We start from the raw sequence: 20155 nt of genomic DNA, 5'->3' as shown, positions 1-20155 counted from the left end.
GGAGACTGATCCTGCAATCAAAAGCCTCCCAACAAAGAAAAGCCCAGGACTAGATGGCTTCGCTGGTGAATTCTACCAAACATACAAAGAAGAAGAAACACCAATCCTCCTCAAACTCTTCCAAAACATTGAAGAGGGTACACTTCTAAGCTCCCTCTAAGGCTAATGCACCATTACACTGATACCAAAGCCAGACAAAGACACTATGAGAAAACCACAGACCCTGATGAATAGTGATGCAAAAATCCTCAACAAAATAATAGCAATAAAAATTCAACAGTATATTAAAAGCATTATATACCATGGCCAAGTGGGATTTATTCCTAGAATGTACGTATGGTTCAACATGTAAACACAGATCAACATAATACACCACATTAACAGAATGAAGGAAAGAAACTACACAATCATCTCAATGAATACAGATACAGCATTTAAGAAAATTCAACATCTTTTTCATGACAAAAACACTCAAAAAAACTAAGAATAGGGGCGCCTGGGTGGCGCAGTCAGTTAAGCATCCGACTTCAGCCAGGTCACGATGTCACAGTCCGGGAGTTCGAGCCCCGCGTCAGGCTCTGGGCTGATGGCTCAGAGCCTGGAGCCAGTTTCTGATTCTGTGTCTCCCTCTCTCTCTGCCCCTCGCCCGTTCATGCTCTGTCTCTCTCTGTCCCAAAAATAAATAAACGTTGAAAAAAAATTTTTTTTAAACTAAGAATAAAAAAAAAAACTACCTCAACATGCTGAAGACCATATACAAAAAGCCCACAGATAATACCATACTTGACGGTGAAAGATTGAAACCATTTCCTCTAAGACGAGGGGCAAAACAAGAATGCCCGCTTTCACCACCTCTATTCAATGCAGTACTAGAAATCCTAGCCAGAGAAATAAGGAAAAAAAAAGAAAGAAAGAAAAGGCATCAAAATTGGAAAAGAAGTAAAACTCTCTGTTCAATGATTACTTATATATATAAAACCCTAATGACTGTACCAAAGAACTGTTAATAAATTCAGCAAAGTTGCAGAATACAAAATCAACAGCAAAAAAATCAGTTGCTTTTCTACATACTAACAACGAACAATCTAAAAGAGAAATTAAGACAAAAACTCCACTCACAATAGCATAAAGAAGCATACTTAGGAATAAACTCAGGAAGGAGGCAAAGACTTGTACTCTGACAGCTATCTGTTGCTGAAAGAATTAGACACCGATAAATGGAAAGAAATCCCATGTTCATGGAACAGAAGACTTTACATTGCTAACACTAGCTACGGCAATCTACATATTTAGTGTAATCTCTATCAAAACGCCAAAAACAAATTTTGCAAAAATAGACAAATCCATCCTAAAATTCATACAGAATCTCAAGGGAAACCTGAAGAGTCAAAAACACCTTGAAAAGAATAAAGTTGGAGGTCTCACACTTCCTGATTTCAAAAACTGCTACAAACTTAGTAAAGAAAACAGTACGATACTGGCATATAAACACAGACATAAAGATCAACAGAAGAAAACAGGAATTTCAGAAATAAAGTCTCACATATAAGGTTCAATGACTTTTTGACAAGGGTGCCAAGACCATTTAATGAGGAAAGGACAGTCTTTTCAACAAATGGTGCTGAGAAAACTGGATGGATATCCAGCACGCAAAAGAACGAAGTTGGAGCCTTACCTAACACCACATACAAAGATTAACTCAAAATGGATCAAAGACATAAACATGAGAGCTAAAACTATAAACCTTCTTAGAAGAAAACATAAGGCAAAAGCCTTACAACACTGGATCTGGCAATGGTTCTTTGAATATGATACGAAAGGCACACAAAGAAAACAGACAAATTGGATCTCATGAAAATTAAAAATTTTTGTGCATCATAGGACACTATCAACGGAGGAAACCGTTGAGTTCCACTTGCAAATCACACACCTTGTAAGGGATTCACATCTAGAGTATATAGAGGACTCCTAAAAGTCAACAACAACAAATAACTCAATTTAAAAACTTGACACAGCACTTGAATTGACATTTCTCCAGAGAAGATATTAGCCATTATCAAATAGCCAATAAGGACGTGAAAAGATAGCCATCAGGGAAATGCAAATCAAAACCACAATGAGATGCCACTTTGTGCCCATTAGGATAACTATTATTAAAACAAAAACAAAACAAAAAACAGAAAATAACAAGTGTTGGCAAGGATTTGGAGAAACTGGAAACTGTTGGTGGAAATGTGAAATGGTGTGACCACTACGGAAAACAGCGTGGTAGTTCCTCAAAAAATTAAAAATTGAACTACCATATACACGATCCAGCAATTCCCATCTTCGCGTATATACCCAAAAGAACTCAAAGGAGGGACTCAAACATCAATTTGTACACCCCTGTTAACAACAGCAACATTCACAATGGCCTAAAGGTGGAAGCGACCCAAGTATCCGTCACTGGAGGAACACATATAATGGATTATTCAGGAAAGAAATTCTCTCAGGCTACAACGTGGAGGAACTTTGAGGATACTGTGCTCAGTGAAATAAGTGAGTCACAAGAAGGCATATCTTGCACGATGTCACTTATATGAGGCAACTAGAGTGGTTCAATTCATGGAGACGAAAACAGAATGGTGGTTTCCGGGGCTCGATGGGAAAGGGAATGAAGAATTTAGCTGGGGAAGATGAAACAGGTTCTGTGGACAGATGGCAGTGATGATGGTTGCACAGTAATGGTTAAAACAGTAAAATTTATGTTATATATATATATATATGTTACTGCCCCCCACAAAGCTGACAACGGATGTATGAAATTTTAACACACAAACATATGGATTCAGGACTGGGGAAACATGGCTTAAAGTTAATTTGGGGAAGAAGTTTAAAACCTCAGGGCGCTTCTGTGGGGCACCCAGGTGGCTCGGTCAGTTAAGCATCTGACTCTTGGTTTCAGCTCAGGCCGTAATCTCACAGGTTGTGAGTTTGAGCCCTGTGTCCGGCTCCCAGCTGGTAATGCGGAGCCTGGTTGGGATTCTCTCTCTCTCCCTCTCTCTCTGTCCCTCCACCACTCATGTGTGTGCATGCTCTCTTTCTCTCTCTCTCTCTCAAAAAAAAATAAATAAACTTAAAAAAAAAATCAGGGCGTTTTTTCCACTGTAGTTTGGGCCATTATCCTAACAGTAACGTCTCCACTCATCTAGCTGTTTCCACAGTCTACTCTTCATACCATTGCCAGATTTCAAATCACAGACCTCTTCACTCCTCTTCTCAAAAGTCTGAGATGACTCTGCCCACATCATTAAGTCCACGCTTCCTAGGAGCATTTTAAGGTCTCCTCAATATGACTTTAAGTGTAAATTTCCAGCCATTTTCCAATTACTCTCCTGATTCCTATCATATCCCCTCCGTTCAGCCACACACTATTTTCATTTCAGCATCTCCTACTTTTGCTTATACTAGTTCTTTGGCTAGATACTCTTTTTTACCTACAGATATCCAATGTATCTCTCAAGAAACAGCTTACATACAATTTCCTGAAAATTTTCCGATCCGCCACACAAGCGATTATCTTTGCCTCTCATTCCCTTTTTTTTTTTTTTCCAGTCACTTCCTGCAGGACAGGAGAGCTGGCTGATTACTGCTCATTGGACTATGAGTTCTCAGTTTATTCATTTTTGTGTTTCCACAACACTAAGCTCCCATAATGCTTGTTGAATAATATTAGTGGCCCAATCAAGGAAGAAATCTCTCTGCTTGATTCCACACAGATGTTGAATAAGGTGTCCAATTTGGGGTGATACATTTCAAAGGTTCATAGTCAAACTTTTGTACAATCAAATTAGTGAAGGGTCAAGTATACAGATAAATGATATGAGTACATAAAGAAAATGGGCTGGGGGCACCTGGGTGGCTCAGTCAGTTAAGTGTCCGACTTCAGCTCAGGTCATGATCTCACAGTTCCTGGGTTCGAGCCCTGCGCCAGGCTCTGTGCTGACACCTAAGAGCCTGGAGCCTGCTTCAGATTCTGTGTCTCCCTCTCTCTCTCTGCCCCACCCCCACTTGTGTTTTCTCTCTCTCTCTCTCTCAAAAAAAAATAAAACATTTTTTAAAATAATAATAATAAAAAAAAGTGGGCTGCCTGGCCAGGTAAGAAAAACGCTGAGAGAAAATACCAGAAGATCGATCATTCAAGTAAAAGCAGATTTCCTTTTTTTAATTTTTTTAATGAGCATGAGCAGAGGAGGGGCAGAGAGAGAGAAGGAAACACAGAATCCGAAGCAGCTCCAGGCTCTGATCTGTCAGCACAGAGCCCAAAGTGGGGCTGAAACTCACAAACCATGAGATCAGGACCTGAGCCGAAGTCGGAAGCTCAAAGGACTGAGCCACCCAGGAGCCCCAATTGGCTCAAGTTCTAAAAAAAAATCTAACAATCAGAGCTATACAATTATGTAATGGGACTGAAACTAGTTGCCACATTATTGGAAGTGTTGACAAACACAGGATGCAGGATCAATTGTCCTAAGATTTTCTTCATCAGCAAAGGTTCGACTAGAATGATCTAAGACCATTTATTTGTTCAATGCACGTTACATGCCTGACACTATTCTAGGCCCCAGTGATACAACAGTGGACAGGTACCTTTCTGATCACTTGGCCCTTTTATAAGCTCCAAAGGACAACTTAAAAAGAGCAGTGATAGAAGGCAACGCCTGGAAACAGATCAATGCATACAGAAGAACGTGATGGTCATGATGAGTGAGCATTCAAAGTAACACAGAAAGGGGACGCCTGGGTGGCTCAGTTGGGTAAGCCTCTGACTTCAGCTCAGGTCATGATCTCATGGTTCACAAGTTCGAGCCCTGTGTCAGACTCTGTGCTGACAGCTCAGAGCGTGGAGCCTGCTTTGGATTCTGTGTGTGTCTCTCTCTCTCTGCCTCTCCCCCGCTCATGCTCGCTCGCTCTCTCTCTCTCTCTCTCTCTCTCTCTCTCAAAGATACATAAACATTAAAACAACAACAACAAAGTAGCACAGAAAGGATGGACTCTCCAATAAATGAAACAGTGATTATCTGGTAAGTCATAAAGGAAAAAACCAAACTGGATCTCCACTCACATCATCAGCATCAAGTACAGGTAGAATAAAGGTGTGAGAAGGTGTCAGAAGCATGCTCCAAAACTTTCAGGAGCTAAAACAGGAGAGTATCTTTATGACCTCGGAGGTAGAAACAGGTTTCTTAAAGATGATACAAAAAGCACAAAGGAAAAAGAAGTGACAGACTCAACTACATTAAACTTGGCAAATTTCAGTTAGCTGAAAAATCTCACAATCAGAATGAAAAGAAAAGTCAAATCTGGGAGACTGCCAACACATATATCCAAAGGATCAGCACCCAAAATATACAAAGAACAGCTATGAATCAGAACAAAAATAAATACCTGACAGAGAAATAAGCATGAGATGTGAATTTCATAGAGAGGAAACCCAAATGACCTGTAAACACATGAGAAGATGTTTACCTTATTGGGGAAATTGAAAATTAAAGCCACAGAAAACTACCATTTCATAACTGCCAGAATGGCGATCATTAAATGTCTCAACAGTTGGCAAGAACTTAGAACAAGGGGAACAGTTATATACTGCCAGCGGTATAATCACTTGGAAAAATGTCTTGGAGTCACTTAGGCAAGGTCAGCTTCAAGATACCTACTCTAAGATAAAGTGTTACATACTTGCACATAGCTTACTTGCAAGAAAAGGCACAGCTGTACTGTTTTCAAGAGCAAAATACTAGACACAGCACAATCAATAAAATGTGGTATGATTCATCCTAAGGATTACAGATATGAAAATTAACAAACCACAGCTGCAGATACTAACACGCATGAATCTCTAAAACATAACTGCTGAGAGGAAAACTGCAAAATAATACATATGTATGATTTCTACTTTCATAAAGTACCAAAACAAGCCAAATGCAACAAAATATCATTTAAGGATATACATGTATTTGGGAAAACTGTAAAGCAAAGCAAGGAATTTTGGACAGTGGTAAACCCCAGTGGGGGTGGGCTGGAGGGGGAGGGAGGAGTGTGTTAATAAAGGGAAACCTCACTAAAATGTAGTTGGGGGGTTCAGGAGGGATAGCTCTCACACCCTACCACTCCCCATCAATTGCAAACCCAACAAGAAGGAGAAGGATCTTGCTCAGATACTATCACTACCCCAGCAGAAAGAAGAAAGCCTTTCTCAGCCCCAGGGAACAGCCTAGCCAGTACAGCCAGTGAAAAGCCATCATGCTCGGAACCCCCAGTTTACCCCAGAGGACTTCTTGTTTACAATGGCCCTGCCAATCTCCCCTTTCCTCTATAAAAAAGCAGCCCTCTCCTCTGTTCAGATTTGCCTATGGTTTTGCCTGTGGTTTCATGGTACTTTGCCTGTCCTGGACTGTAATTCTGCTCTTCTTTTTTTTATTATTTTTTTTAACGTTTATTTATTTTTGAGACAGAGAGAGACAGAGCATGAATGGGGGAGGGTCAGAGAGAGAGGGAGACACAGAATCTGAAGCAGGCTCGAGGCTCTGAGCTGTCAGCCAGACTTGGGGCTCAAACTCAGGAGCTGTGAGATCATGACCTGAGCTGAAGTTGGACGCTTAACTGACAGAGCCACCCAGGTGCCCAAGACCATTTGTTTACTGTTTATTTATTCTTGACAGGGAGAGCACGAGAGAGAGAGAGAGAGAGAGAGAGAGAGAGAGAGCGAGCGATAGCGAGAGAGAGCGCCCATGAGCAGGGGAGGGGCAGAAAGAGAGGGAAACAGAATCCGAAGCAGGCTCCAGGCTCTGAGCTGTCAGTAGAGCCCAACCCGGGGCTCGAACTGGAAAACCACGAGATCACAACCTGAACTGAAGTCGGAGCCACCCAGGCGCCGCGGGGAGTTTTATTTTTAAGGTTAGCAGTAAGGAGGAAGAGGCATCCAAGGTTTCCAAAACACAAGTGTTTCATTATCCTTTAAGATGTATATGCATGATGTACATGTTTTATGAAACAATATAAGGCAATGTAAACCTGAAAATAAACCTGAAAAAGATAGCTTATAATTTGATAAACCTAACCTAATAGTTTATGTTTTTTCATATTCCATGTATTATTATTTCAACTTTTTTATAATATGCAGTTCAAAGTACTGAAAGTCCCTGTTTGTACAGATGGGTTTCTCTTACTTGGGTTCGTTTCTACACGGGTCATTTTTCCACTAAAAACAAATGTGCCCAGAAAAACAATGCTGTATTCCCAGCCAGCCCAACGAAAGTTAAGGCAGTGGGCAAGACAGCTGAAATTACCCATCACCTGGTACCGTCCTCGCACCCTTCCTTATGTTCGTTTAACAAGATGTGACAACCAAGGTTAGGTGGGGTTCTGTAACCTGGTCAAGGTCACGCAGTTAGGAAGTGGGATCTGAATCCAGCTTTAGTCTACTCCCACGTCCTGGCCTCTCCCCACACCACCCTTTCACCAAGCAAAAAGTTTGTGGAAATGCCTTTATCTCTCCAAATAAGCTCTTGATAAAGAAGCCAACGTCAGGCTAACCGCCAGGAGAAGAACCACAGGCCGAGTCCCGAGAACAAGTATTGACTCCGAGGCCCGGAGTCTAGGAGGTCGGCCGCGTGGCCGTCTCTCCCGCGGTGCCAAAGGGACCAAGCCACAGGGCCTGTCACCACCACCGCCGAGACCGCGCGCGGCATCCCGGCTCGCGTCCAAGGGCTGAACCGGCTGGCGCTCTGTCCGCAGGGTCGCGGAAGGGATGAGCTGCCTGGACCCCGGGACACCCCGCTTCCCCCGAGCTCCCACGTCCCCAGCAGCCAGCCGGCCCGACCCCCCAACCCGCCGGCCCCGCCCCCGCCCCGCCTACCCGCGTGCAGTGCGGACAGTAACTCTTGCTGAAGATCATCACTCGGTTACCCTCGATTAGGCCCAAGAGGCGGCGCCGCAGCTCCTCGCGGGCCTCGGAAGACGCGCGGCCGGTGCCGGGAGACAACAGGCGGGCCCGGCGCCCCGGCGGCGAAGACACAAGCACTCCGCGGACGCTGCCCAGGCGGCGGTTGGGGGCGGTGCCCACCTTCACCGGCCCCGGCGAGGTCTGCGCCCGCGGCGGCGGTGGTGGCGGTGGTTGCGCCAGGGCGTCGGTGTCGCTCCCGGCCTGGCCGGACCTGCTCAAGGACCGAGAGGCTGGCGGCGGCGCCAGAACCGGGCCTGGAAAGGGGGAACCGTGAACACCGCCCACGCCACGGACTGGCCACAAGTTAGCCTGACCGCCGCTCGCGCCGCCCCGCCCCCGGCGCCGCCCCGCCCCCGGCGCCGCCCCGCCCCCGGCGCCGCCCCGCCCCCGGCGCCGCCCCGCCCCCGGCGCCGCCCCGCCCCCGGCGCCGCCCCGCCCCCGGCGCCGCCCCGCCCCCGGCGCCGCCCCGCCCCCGGCACCGCCCCGCCCCCGGCACCGCCCCAGCACGGCCACGCCACGCCACGCCCCCGGCGCCGCCACGCCACGCCCCCGGCGCGCTCCGTGCATGCGAACTAGGCCGCTGCCCTAGCTGTAGCGGAGTCGCTTGACCTTCCGGAGAGGTTAGAGGTCAAACTGCCCATCCTCATTATCCATTTTGTATGCACATATGGGGATGGCTTCCCAGTCTCCCTGATGCCGCCCTGGGTTGCCCCCTGTGGAGGACTTTCCATGCCTCGCAATCTCCACCGGCCCCCTCAAACAACCTTAAAGATAGATACATACCTCAGTGAGGGTAGATGTCCGGATCATAGGAAAAGTGTGAAGAAATAAAACCGTCTTCAGGAAAGATGATTTTTTTACTTTAGGTTTTTATTTTAATTCCAATTAGTCCACATACAGTGTTATATTAGTTTCGACTGTATAATATAGTGATTTTACAGTTCCATACACCACCTATCACTCCTCACAACTGTACCCTTTAATCCCTTAATCCCCCTGATTTATTTCATTCATCCTCTGCCGCCCTCCCAACCCCCCTCCCCTCCCCCCCGCCCCTCCCCCCCCCCCCCCCCCCCCCCCCCCCCCCCCCCCCCCCCCCCCCCCCCCCCCCCCCCGCCCAACTCCCTTCTGGTAAACTGATGTTTGTTCTCTACAGTTAAGCGTCTGGTTTTTTTGGTTGGTCTCCTTGTTTTTCCCTTTGTTCATTTGTTTTGTTTCTTAAATTCCCCATGAGTGAAATCATATGGTATTTGTCTTTCTGTGGCTTATTTTGCTTTAGCGTTATATTCTCTAGCTCCATGCACGTGATTGCAAATGTCAAGATGTCATTCTTTTTATGGCTGCGTAATAGTCCATTGTATATGCATACCACATCTTCATTTTTAAAAATTGTTTTAAATATTTATTTTTGAGAGAGAGAGACAGAGCATGAGCGGGGAAGGGGCAGAGAGAGGGAGACAGAATCTGAAGCAGTCTCCAGGCTCTGAGCTGTCAGCACAGAGCCCAATGCGGGGCTCAAACCCACAAACGGCAAGACCGTGACCTGAGCTGAGGTCAGATGCTTAACGGACTGAGACATCCAGGCGCCCCCCACCCTCCGCATCTTCCCATCTTCTTTAGTCATTCATTCATCAGTCAATGGACACTTGGGCTGCTTCCAAATCTTGGCTACTGTAAACAATGCTGCTATGTATCCCTATGAATCAATGTTTTTTGTGTTCTTTGGGTAAATACCCAGTAGTGCAGTTGGTGGATCTTAAGGTAGTTCTATTTTTAACTGTTTGAGAAACCTCCATACTGTTTTCCAGAGTGGCTGCCGCAATTTGCATTCCCACCAACAGCACACGAACGTTCCTTTTCCTCCACATCCTCACCAACACCTGTTGTTCCCTGTGTTCTGGATTTTAGCCATTCTGACAGGTGTGAGGTGATATCTCATTGTAGTTGTTTAATGTTTTTTTATATTTGAGACAGAGAGAGAGAGAGCACGTGAAGGGGAAGGGGCAGAGAGGAAAGGGGACACAGAATCTGAAGCAGGCTCCAGGCTCTGAGCTGTCAGCACAGCTGAACCTACAAGCCGCGAGATCACAACCCGAGCCAAAGTCGACACTCAGCTGACTGAGCCACCCGGTCTCCCGTCTCACTGTAATTTTGATTTGCATTCCCCTGATGATAAGTGATGGTGAGCATCTTTTCGTGTGTTTATTGGCCAAGATGGTTATTTGTTTTTAAGTTTATGTCCCACAACTAAATAAAAATACTACATTTCCTATGGCAATGCAGTTTTTTTCCTCAAATTTTTATTTAAATTCTAGTTAATCAACATATGGTGCAATATTGGTTTCAAGAGTAGAATCCAGTGATTCATCACTTACATACAACACCCAGTGCTCATCACAAGTGCCCTCCTTAACACCCATCACCCACCTAGCCCACCCCCCCCCACACCTCCCTCCATCAACCCTCAGTTTGTTCTCTATCATTAAGCCTCTCATGGCTTGTTTCCCTCTCTCTTCCCCCCCACCATATGTTCATCTGCTTTGTTTCTTAAATTCCACATATGAGTGAAATCATGTGGTAATTGTCTTTCTCTGACTTATTTCACTTAGCATAATACACTCAAGCTCCATCTATGTCATTGCAAATGGCAAGAGTTCATTCTTCTGGATGGCTGAGTAATATTCCATTGTATATGTGTACCACATCTGCTCTATCCATTCATCAGTTAGGACATTTGGGCTCTCTTCGTAGCTTGGCTATGTAATCCAGTTCCAAAGTGAGTTTCCTAGGCTGGTACCCCACAGTCCATACTACACTGAATTCTGGAGGCACCTCTCATAAAGGAACCCTGAAGTCATCTGCACAGGAACAGGAATCCTGTATTTATCATTTGGGTGGGGGGGGGGGCGGGGGAAGATCCCAGGGCTGAACTTGGTCACCAAGGCCTATAGCCCCTTGCGCTGCGGTGAATGAATGAAACCCCAATAAAGAGGCTCAACTGCAAGCCCAGAAAGCTGGCCTGGTCCCTCCCAGTTGTCATCCCCTGACACTGCCGCACTGGCTTTCTCCCTGTGCCTCAGAGCTGTCAGACTGATTCCAGCCTTAGGGTCTCTGCACTTTCTGCTTTCTCAGCCTATGATGTTCTGCCCCTTTGGCCAATATAGCTCCTTCTTGTCGACTGAGTCTTGGCTTAAATGGTACCTTCTTACAGAACATTTTGCCATCCATCAGAAACGAAGTAGCCCCCTGTCTCCATCACATCACACATATTCTAGTTTCTTCATGACACATATACCGCTATTTGCAATGATCGTTTATAGTTAAAACCAGTAAACCATACTTGTTTGTTGTCTGCACCCCCTCTCCCATCACCACCCCCAGAGTGTAAGATCCATGAGGGAAGGACCTCATCACTCTAGCTCACAGCTCTGTCCCCAGAGTCTATCAGTGCTTCCCCTGTAGTACGCACACGTGAATGAATGAATGAATGAATGAATGATTCAAACATGTTGCAAATTGCTAGTTGCATATATGACCCTAATTTGCTTCCCCTCTGGTCCCCGTGTGACGGGCTGGGCCTCAAATCCTTCTCCTTCCTACCCTATTCATTCAGAGAGCCCTAAGTCAGGGACGTGGCCCACAGACCATGTCGTTCAGGGAGTGCCACTCCTCCTGCCCAGGAGCTGTGTAGCCTTGATTCCACCAGCATCTACGGAAATTCCAAGGCTGGGCTCCGTGTCAGGGAGTGAGGAAATGGATGACAGTGTCTGTCTTCAGATCAGAGCCTTTCAGGGAGAGATGTCAAAAATAAGGGGCACAAATGGGGAAGTTGTTCTAAAGAGAGGAATGTACTTAAGCTGAATTTGGTGAGCTGGAGAGTAGTTTACCCAGACAATGAGTTGGAAGAGGATCCAGACAGAAGGAGGCAGCCCAAATGACCCACTGAAGCAGGGTACAGCCGAGGGTATTTGGGAAATGCTGGAGGCTCCACAAATGGGCAGAGCTGAGGTGAAAATTAATGCTAATGAAGTGAGCAGGGGCCAGATGGCTAAGACCTGGTTGCCTTACTGTTTAGAGACTCTCTGGGAAGAAAAGTAAAACAAAGGACAATGATTTCAGGCAGGAAGCAGCTGGCCGCCCTGCCAACCTGAGCAAAGATTAAAGTTTGGAGTGTGAAAATGAAGAGAGGAGATCTCACTGGGGCGCCTGGGTGGCTCAGTAGGTTTAGCGTCCAACTTCGGCTTAGGTCATGATCTCACGGTTCATGAATTCAAGCCCCACATCGGGCTCTGTGCTGACAGCTCAGAGTCTGGAGCCTGCTTCAAGTTCTGTCTCTCCCTCTCTGTGTCCCTCCCTCGCTCACGCTTTGTCTCTCTCTCTCTCAAAAATAAACATTTAAAAAAATTTAAAAATGTAAGAAAGGAAACCTCAATAAGAGTCAGGAGGCCGGCAGGGGGCGCTCTCATGCCCCACCGCTGGTAGCCAATTGCAGACCCAATAGGAAGAGAGGTACCAGGCAAGTCCATACTACTTTAGCCCCCGATTTACTATCCCAGCAGAAGAAAGGTTTTTCTCCTCCCCCAGCAAGAGCCCACACAATGAAAGGAGATCACAACTCAGCTAATGAAAAGGCACTCTGCTTCTGTCCTCTCCTTTGTCCTAGGGACTTGCCAATGGTTTTGCCTGTAGCTTGCTTATCCCAAATTGCAATTCTCTTCTATTCCTGACTAAGCCCAATTTTGCTGGTAAAGTAACTGGCAGTTTTATTTTTAAGGTTAACAGGAGAAAATGAGAAAGAAAGAAAACACACCAAGAGGGATGCCCCTTTCTTCTTCCTATTTAATGTTAATTATATGCCTTCTCTCTTTACCGCTTAATCAATACTTGCATAATGTCCATTTTTTAAATCTTTTTCAAAGAAAGTTTTAAATTTTATCCATTAAATTCACTTTTTTGTTTCTTAATTCATTAATTTCTGCTTTTACTTTTTAAATAGAAGTTTATTTTTCATTTTTCCTATTCCTTAACTTGTACATTTAATCCATTTATTTCTCCTTTCTTTTTTTAATTTTTCTTAATGTTTATTTATTTTTGAGAGAGAGAGAGAGAGAGAGCGTGAGCAGGGAAAGGACAGAGAGAGAGGACACAGAATCTGAAGCAGGCTCCAGGCTCTGAGCTGTCAGGGCCTTGTTTCTTTTTTAAAAATAAATATTAGAGGGGGCGCCTGGGTGACTCAGTCGGTTAAGCGTCTGACTTTGGCTCAGGTCATGATCTCACGGTTCATGGGTTTGAGCCCCACGTCAGGCTCTGTGCTGACAGCTCAGAGCCTGGAGCCTGCCTCAGATTCTGTGTCTGCCCCTCCCCTGCTCGCACTCTATCTCTCTCTAACATAAATAAACATTAAAAAAATGTTTTAATAAATACTAGGGTAATTCTATTTTGAGTTTTTTGAGGAATCTCCACACTGTTTTCCAGAGTGGCTGCACCAGTATGAATTCCCACCAAGAATGCAAGAGGGTTCCCCTTCCTCTACATTCTCACTAACATCGGTTGTTACCTGAGTTGTTAATTTTAGCCACTCTGACAGGTGTGAGGTGCTATCTCATTGTGGTTTTGATTTGTATTTCCCTGATGATGAACGATGTTTTGAGCATCTCTTCATTGTCTGTTAGCCATCTGAATGTCTTCTTTCAAAAAGTGTCTATTTGTGTTTTCTGCCCATTTCTACACTGGATTATTTGTTTTTCAGGTGTTGAGTTTGGTAAGTTCTTTGGAGATTTTTGGATATTAACCCTTTATCCAATATGTCATTTGCAAATATCTACTCCCATTCCACTGGTTGCCTTTTAGTTTTGTTGATTATTTCCTTCACTCTGGAGAAGCTTTTTATCTTGATGAGGTCTTAATAATTCATTTTTGCTTTTATTTCCTTTGCCCTTGGAGACGTGTCAAGTAAGAAGTTGCTGCGGCCAAGGTCAAAGAGATCATTGCCTGTTTTCTCCTCTAGAGCTTTGATGATTTTCTGTCTCACATTTAGGTCTTTCATCCATTTTGAGTTTATTTTTATGTATGGTGTAAGAAAGTGGTCCAGGTTCATTCTTTTGCATGTTGCTGTCCAGTTCTCCCAGCACCATTTGCTAAAGAGACTGTATTTTTTTCCATTGGATACTACTAGGAATTTATCCAAAGGATACGGGAGTGCTGATTCATAGGGGCACATCCACCCCAATGTTTATAGCAGCACTATCAACCATAGCCAAATTATGGAAAGAGCCCAAGTGTCCATCAACTGATGAATGGATAAAGAAGATGTGGTTTGTATATACAATGGATTACTACTTGGCAATGAAAAGGAATTAAATCCTGCCATTTGCAAGAACATGGATGGAACTGGAGGGTTAGGATAAGTGAAAAAAGGCAGGCAGAGAAAGACAGATATTATATGTTCTCACTCATATGTGGAATTTGAGAAACTTAAGAGAGGACCATGGGGGAAGGGAAGGGAAAAAAATAGTTTCAAGCAGAGAGGGAGGAAGGCAAACCATAAGAGACTCTTAAATACATAGAACAAACTGAAGGTTGATGGGGGAGCAGGGGAGAGGGGGAAATGGGTGATGGGCATTGAGGAGGGCACTTGTTGGAATGAGTGCTAGGTATTGTATGGAAGCGATGAATCATAGCAATCTACTCTCAAAGCCAAGGGCACACTGCATACTTGTGAGTTTTCTGAATTATATTATTTTTATGTTGTCAGGTTTTATGACATTTGTACTTTGTGTGATAGCTCTGTTTAACGACTCAGTCTTCTATTTAAGTGGATTTGACGCCAAGTACTAATCTTGCCATGTCTACTGTAGTCCTGAATTTTAAAATTATAATCACCTCTTCATTGTTAGGCTTGAATTATCCCAAGTAATTCTTTTTTTTTTTTCCCAAAAAAGTATCGTGGTTGTTGTCTGCCTTGAGCTTTTACATGCTTGAGAATGTCTGTCCATTCCAATATATCCATGAACAATTCAACCAGCTCTACAATTCTTGGATCATACTTTCCTTCCTTCTAAACCTTGTAGATTTTGCTCCCTATCTTCTGGAATGGAGTATGGATGTAGAAAATTCTGAGAACAGTCTCCTTCTTGTATAATGCATTAATTAGCTATTACTGCAGAACAAATTAACCTAAAACTGAGCAACTGAAAACAGCATATACTTATTTACTTCACAGTTTCTATGGGTCAGAAATCTGGGAACAGATTAGTGGGATGATTCTGGCTCAGGGTTTCTGTGAGGTTGCAATTCAGCTATTGGCTGGAGCTGAAAAATCTGCTTCTATACTCACTCATGTGGTTGTTGACAGGACTCAGTCCCCCACCACATGGGCCTCTCTAGAGGCTTCTTGAGTGTTTAATGACAGGTGACTTTCTCCAGAATGAGTGATTTAAATTTTTTTTAATGTTTATTTATTTTTGAGAGAGAGACAGACAGAGACAGAGACAGAGACAGTGTGGGGGAGGGGCAGAGAGAGAGGGAGACACAGAATCTGAAGCTGGATCCAGATTCTGTGCTGTTGGCACAGAGCCCAATGCAAGGCTCAAACCCATGAACTGTGAGATCATGACCTGAGATGAAGTCAGACACTCAACTGACTGAGCCGCCCAGGTGGCGTAGCATCACCTCTTGAAGAGAACTGTATCAACAAATTTGAGTGCATATCTTGAAGACCGTCATGTACCATGACCTGTTTATCCTGTATAGAAGCCTGTCTTAGGAATCGTCACCCAGCTCTGTCTGGGTGTGATCTTCTGAGCGGCAAATCCAGATATTTTCTTCTACTATGTTTTTAGATATTGTTTCCATCACATTTGTTCTCACTTTCTTCAGAGAATTATTACGATACGTAGGGTTTCCTTTGCTTTCACATTTATCTCTGTAATTATTGGTTATAGACTTATTGTTTTCCATTAACTTCTGTTAGTTTGGGTTTCTTTTAGCTTTATTTACCATATCCCAAACTGTTTTCAGTTGTGTTTGCTCTATATGTGTTATCTTATATACAACTACTTGTATATAGAATATATTAGCTGCTTTTAATGGGGTTCTTGTGCTCTATATTACCTTTATTTTTAATTTATTTTCTGGGCCCTGCCAGCTTTCTGTTAATAATCTCATCACCTTCTCTGGGCTAATTATCTCTTCTTTGAAATTTTGTACCTTTTTCTTGAGCCTCCTGCCCTCATTTTTTAAAAAAAGACAGATCGTGTTTTCTTTAGCTACTTCGAAATTATGGAAAACTACTTGTGTGAATTCTGCCATTGTCCAGTCAGGTGATTCATCTGTGATGTGTGCTTTTCATCTACAATTTGCTTACCTGCTCCTTTCATCATCTCTAATTTTTTTGGTAGCATTTATGCCTGGATGATGCAGTGGCCCCAGTGGCTGTCATGGGTTAGGAGCATCAATCAAATTAACAAGTCGCAATGTGTGTTAGTCACAGTAGTCACTACTGTGTTTAGAGGGCTTTACAGATGGCTACAGGACATTTTGTGCAGCATACAGCACCTCTGCAGTTTTCGGGGGGGGGGTCCCAACAGCTATCCAGGTACACAGCTTATGCCCCCTGACCATACAGGATATGTGCAGCTTCTGTGCATGAGAGACAACATGCACATGGGCAACCTTAACACAAAAGCTACCCCCTCATTTTCTCACCATTTAAAAAAATATCATTCTGGCCATGGAAGTACAAGGCCTGATGCCAACTCACAGCTCCCCCTGCCCAGGTACGGACCCATAGATTATGGGGAAACAGCAACGAAAGCAGACAAGACCCCACATATTTATCTTATGTCTATAATTCCCAAGGAGACGGTACTGAGGGAGGAGAAGCTTGAGACCATTTTCCCAGGTAGGCCAAGGGCAGTCCAAGCCCGATGTTATCCATTTACTCAGAGGATCTTGCAGATGCCTTTCTTAATATAACTTCTCTTTCCATGGAATTGTTTTTCTGCTGAAAAATACTATACATAGTAAGAAGCAGAGAAAGGGCTGCTCCCAGCTCCAGCTTGAGTTGATCATCCTCAATATCATCTGCAAGAATTTGTGCCAGATCTGTTAGGCCCTTGGCCCCCAGCCTGCATCTAACATTAGTTTTAAATTTCAAGAGCTTCACAGTCAGGCCTCCATATTATGAGCCTCTGTGTGCCGTGACTCAGTTGTATTTGCTCCCTCTCCCACCCTCACCCCCGGTTGTCTCCTTGGCCAGCAGCTGGGTCACTGGGAGAAAGGATAATTCATTCTTTTCCAGCTCCCTCACTTCACTGGCACTTCTTGTTTCTCTCTGTATCCAGCTCATGGTCTTCCATCTAGTTGGCCCATCAGAGCTTCATTGGATGGGGCTTTCAGAGCCATGATGCTGTTTTCAGGGCCATTCATGCTCTAATTAAGATTAGGGGTGCCTGGGTGGCGCAGTCGGTTAAGCGTCCGACTTCAGCCAGGTCACGATCTCGCGGTCCGTGAGTTCGAGCCCCGCGTCAGGCTCTGGGCTGATGGCTCAGAGCCTGGAGCCTGTTTCCGATTCTGTGTCTCCCTCTCTCTCTGCCCCTCCCCTGTTCGTGCTCTGTCTCTCTCTGTCCCAAAAATAAATAAACGTTGAAAAAAAAAATTAAAAAAAATAAAAATAAAAATAAATAAAAATAAAAAAGGACAGCGTGGCTTTGGACCCCAGGTCCTGTTCTTACTAGTCAGTTGGCTGAGGCAACATTTGTAGGAGACTAATAACACTTCGTACCTTGAAGGGTTGGTACAGGTATTCAACAAGTCAGTACCTGTGAAGGGCTTAGGATAGCATGTGGCATACAGCAAGCCTTTGGTATGTACATGATTAAAATGTCATCGCTGATTCCTCCCAACAGCCCTCTAAAAGAGACAAATGTCTCCATCTCACTATGAGAAAACCAAGGATGTAGAAGAAAACATAATTTCCCCAAAGCTACAGGTGTAAGGGGGAGAACTAAGACTTGCATCCTTGTTCACTTACCTCTACAGCACTCTGTCCAGAATTAACAATGAACTATGTTTTGTTCTTTTGAGGGAATTTTCAGGGAGACCAGAGAGTAAAACTGCCTTTCCTTCACAATTAACAGCAGTTCTTTTTTCTTCTTTTGCACCTGATGAATATATTCTTAAAGCTATGAATTTTCCTCAACATTCTGCCTTGGCAACATCCCATAGGTATCATTCTGCTCATTCTCATCGTAGTTTGTTTCTAAGTAGTTTTTTTAAGTTTATTTTTATATTTATTTATTTATTTTGAGAGAGAGAGAGAGAGAGAGAGAGCACAAGCAGGGGAGAGAGAGGGAGCAAGAAAGAAAAAAATCCCAAGCAGACTCTGCACACAGAGCCCAATGCAGGGCTCAGACTCACAAACCATGAGATCATGACCTGAGCCAAAATCAAGAGTCAGGCGCTTAACAGACTGAGCCACCCAGACACCCCTGTTTCTAAGTAGTTTTAATTTGGGGTCTTAATTTTCTCTTTCATGCAGTTTTCAGGAGATGTGTTTTAACATTTCCAAAATGGATAGATTTTTGTCACTACTACATCTGCCCTTTGCTGCAAATTTCCAATTTTATTGTATTATGGCCCAAAACTGTGGCTTCTCTGTTTCTGCTTTCTGTAAGTTATTGAGATTCTCTTCATAGTTAAACAGCAATTAATTTTCTCCAATGTTCCTTGACTATTTGAAAAGAATGTACATTTTCAATATGTTGTAGACAGAGTAGAAGCTTATGGTTGTGTAATTCCCATCATAACATCTTTACTTATTTCTTTTTTTTTTTTTTTGGTGTGTCAAATTATAAGAGAAGTATATTAAAAATTTCCCAGTATAATGGTGAATTTGACAATTATTCAATCCATTTGCCCCTCTAAGGTTTTGGGCATGTGGTTGGCCCCCAAGGATTTCTTCTATATGCTGTCACTTCCAAGTGTTTGGGATGTAATTGATGCCATAACACAGAAGGGCCATTATGGTCTCAGATGACCATAATGAGGAATGCCTTCCTCCTTGCTCTAGTTTATTTCAGAATTTTGTACCCAAGTCAAGTGGAAGCCAACCACTCTCTGCCATTCTCCTAGCTGTATAGACTGGGTCAGGTATGGTCAAACGATCTAAGCTGGTCCATGAAGAGTGTAGCCTAGGATTCTGTGTGTGTGTGTGTATGTGTGTGTGTGTATAGTTGAAGGTAGAAGAGATACCTTTCAGACAAGATGCTAATGAACTCAGAGATCCAAGACAGAAAGGAGGCGTGCAAGGCCTCCTGAGACCTAGGCTCAGAATTAGACCTTCACTTCTGCCACATTCTGTTGACCAGAGGAAGCAAAGAGCCAATTCAGATTCAAGGGGGTAGGAAATACATTGTATGTCTTGATGGGACTAGCTGCACAGACACATCACTGAGGTCATGGATGGATATAAGAGACACATGGAGGGGTGGAAAAGGGCGACTTTTGTAGCCAATCTATGGGAGGGGGAGGAGGGAGAAAATAAGGGTGTTTAAAAGGTACCAAAAATGTACCTTTTTTTTTTTTCTAGGTGGGGTCACTTTTATTTTCCTCTGCATCCTGGCCACCAAGGGAACATTTCCCAGATCAGAATTCCAGGCCTTCTGTGTTGTTCAGACAGTGTTGTTTATTTCCCTACATTCCACATGTAGAAAAGCCTTGGGACAGACCCAGAGAGGCTCCTCTGAGCTAAGGAACACCACCAGAGTGGAATTCAATTCACCACTGGAGCAGAATGTTGAAAGGGGAGACTTACCTTCCCCCTCAACGCATGGAGGCAGCAGAGGGTCAGACTGAGGCTCTCACGGGAAGAAATAGCTAGCCTACCCCCGCCTCCCTTCTGGAGTTGATCTTTCCAGAAGCCAGCCATGGAGGTTCTGAGGGTAATGGAAGTGCCTGCTCAGGCGGAAACTTAAAATTATGCAGCTGCTCCCCTGTCTATGAATAGAGCCCTTAAGTCACCTGGGAACAGATTTGCCTTATTATCTTTTGAGTTTCCTTAAGTTATATAAATGTAAGGCAAGTCGGCACTATTTTTTTTTTTTTTGAGAAGTGTGTCAATGGACCCTCGTTTTCTTTGGCTTGGAAATTCCTACCCCTCCAGAGTGT

The 20155-nt window shown here is 44.1% G+C and overlaps 1 protein-coding gene across 1 annotated transcript in view; it reads right to left on the bottom strand.

Moving 5' to 3' along the window:
• The window catches only part of TXNRD3 (thioredoxin reductase 3), a gene marked incomplete at its 5' end in the record, with an annotated part of 67522 nt that extends 59190 nt beyond the window's left edge, over window positions 1-8332 (bottom strand). Inside the window, one exon of the mRNA XM_043589410.1 lies at window positions 7901-8332. Coding sequence (XP_043445345.1) covers window positions 7901-8332 — 432 coding nt within the window. The remainder of the gene's footprint in view (window positions 1-7900) is intronic.
• Between the last annotated feature and the right edge of the window lie 11823 nt (window positions 8333-20155).

Source organism: Prionailurus bengalensis, chromosome A2 (genome assembly GCF_016509475.1).
Source record: "Prionailurus bengalensis isolate Pbe53 chromosome A2, Fcat_Pben_1.1_paternal_pri, whole genome shotgun sequence".
NCBI lineage: Eukaryota > Metazoa > Chordata > Mammalia > Carnivora > Felidae > Prionailurus > Prionailurus bengalensis.
Note: the sequence above shows the minus strand (reverse complement) of the source record. Positions and strands in the feature narration are given on the sequence as shown.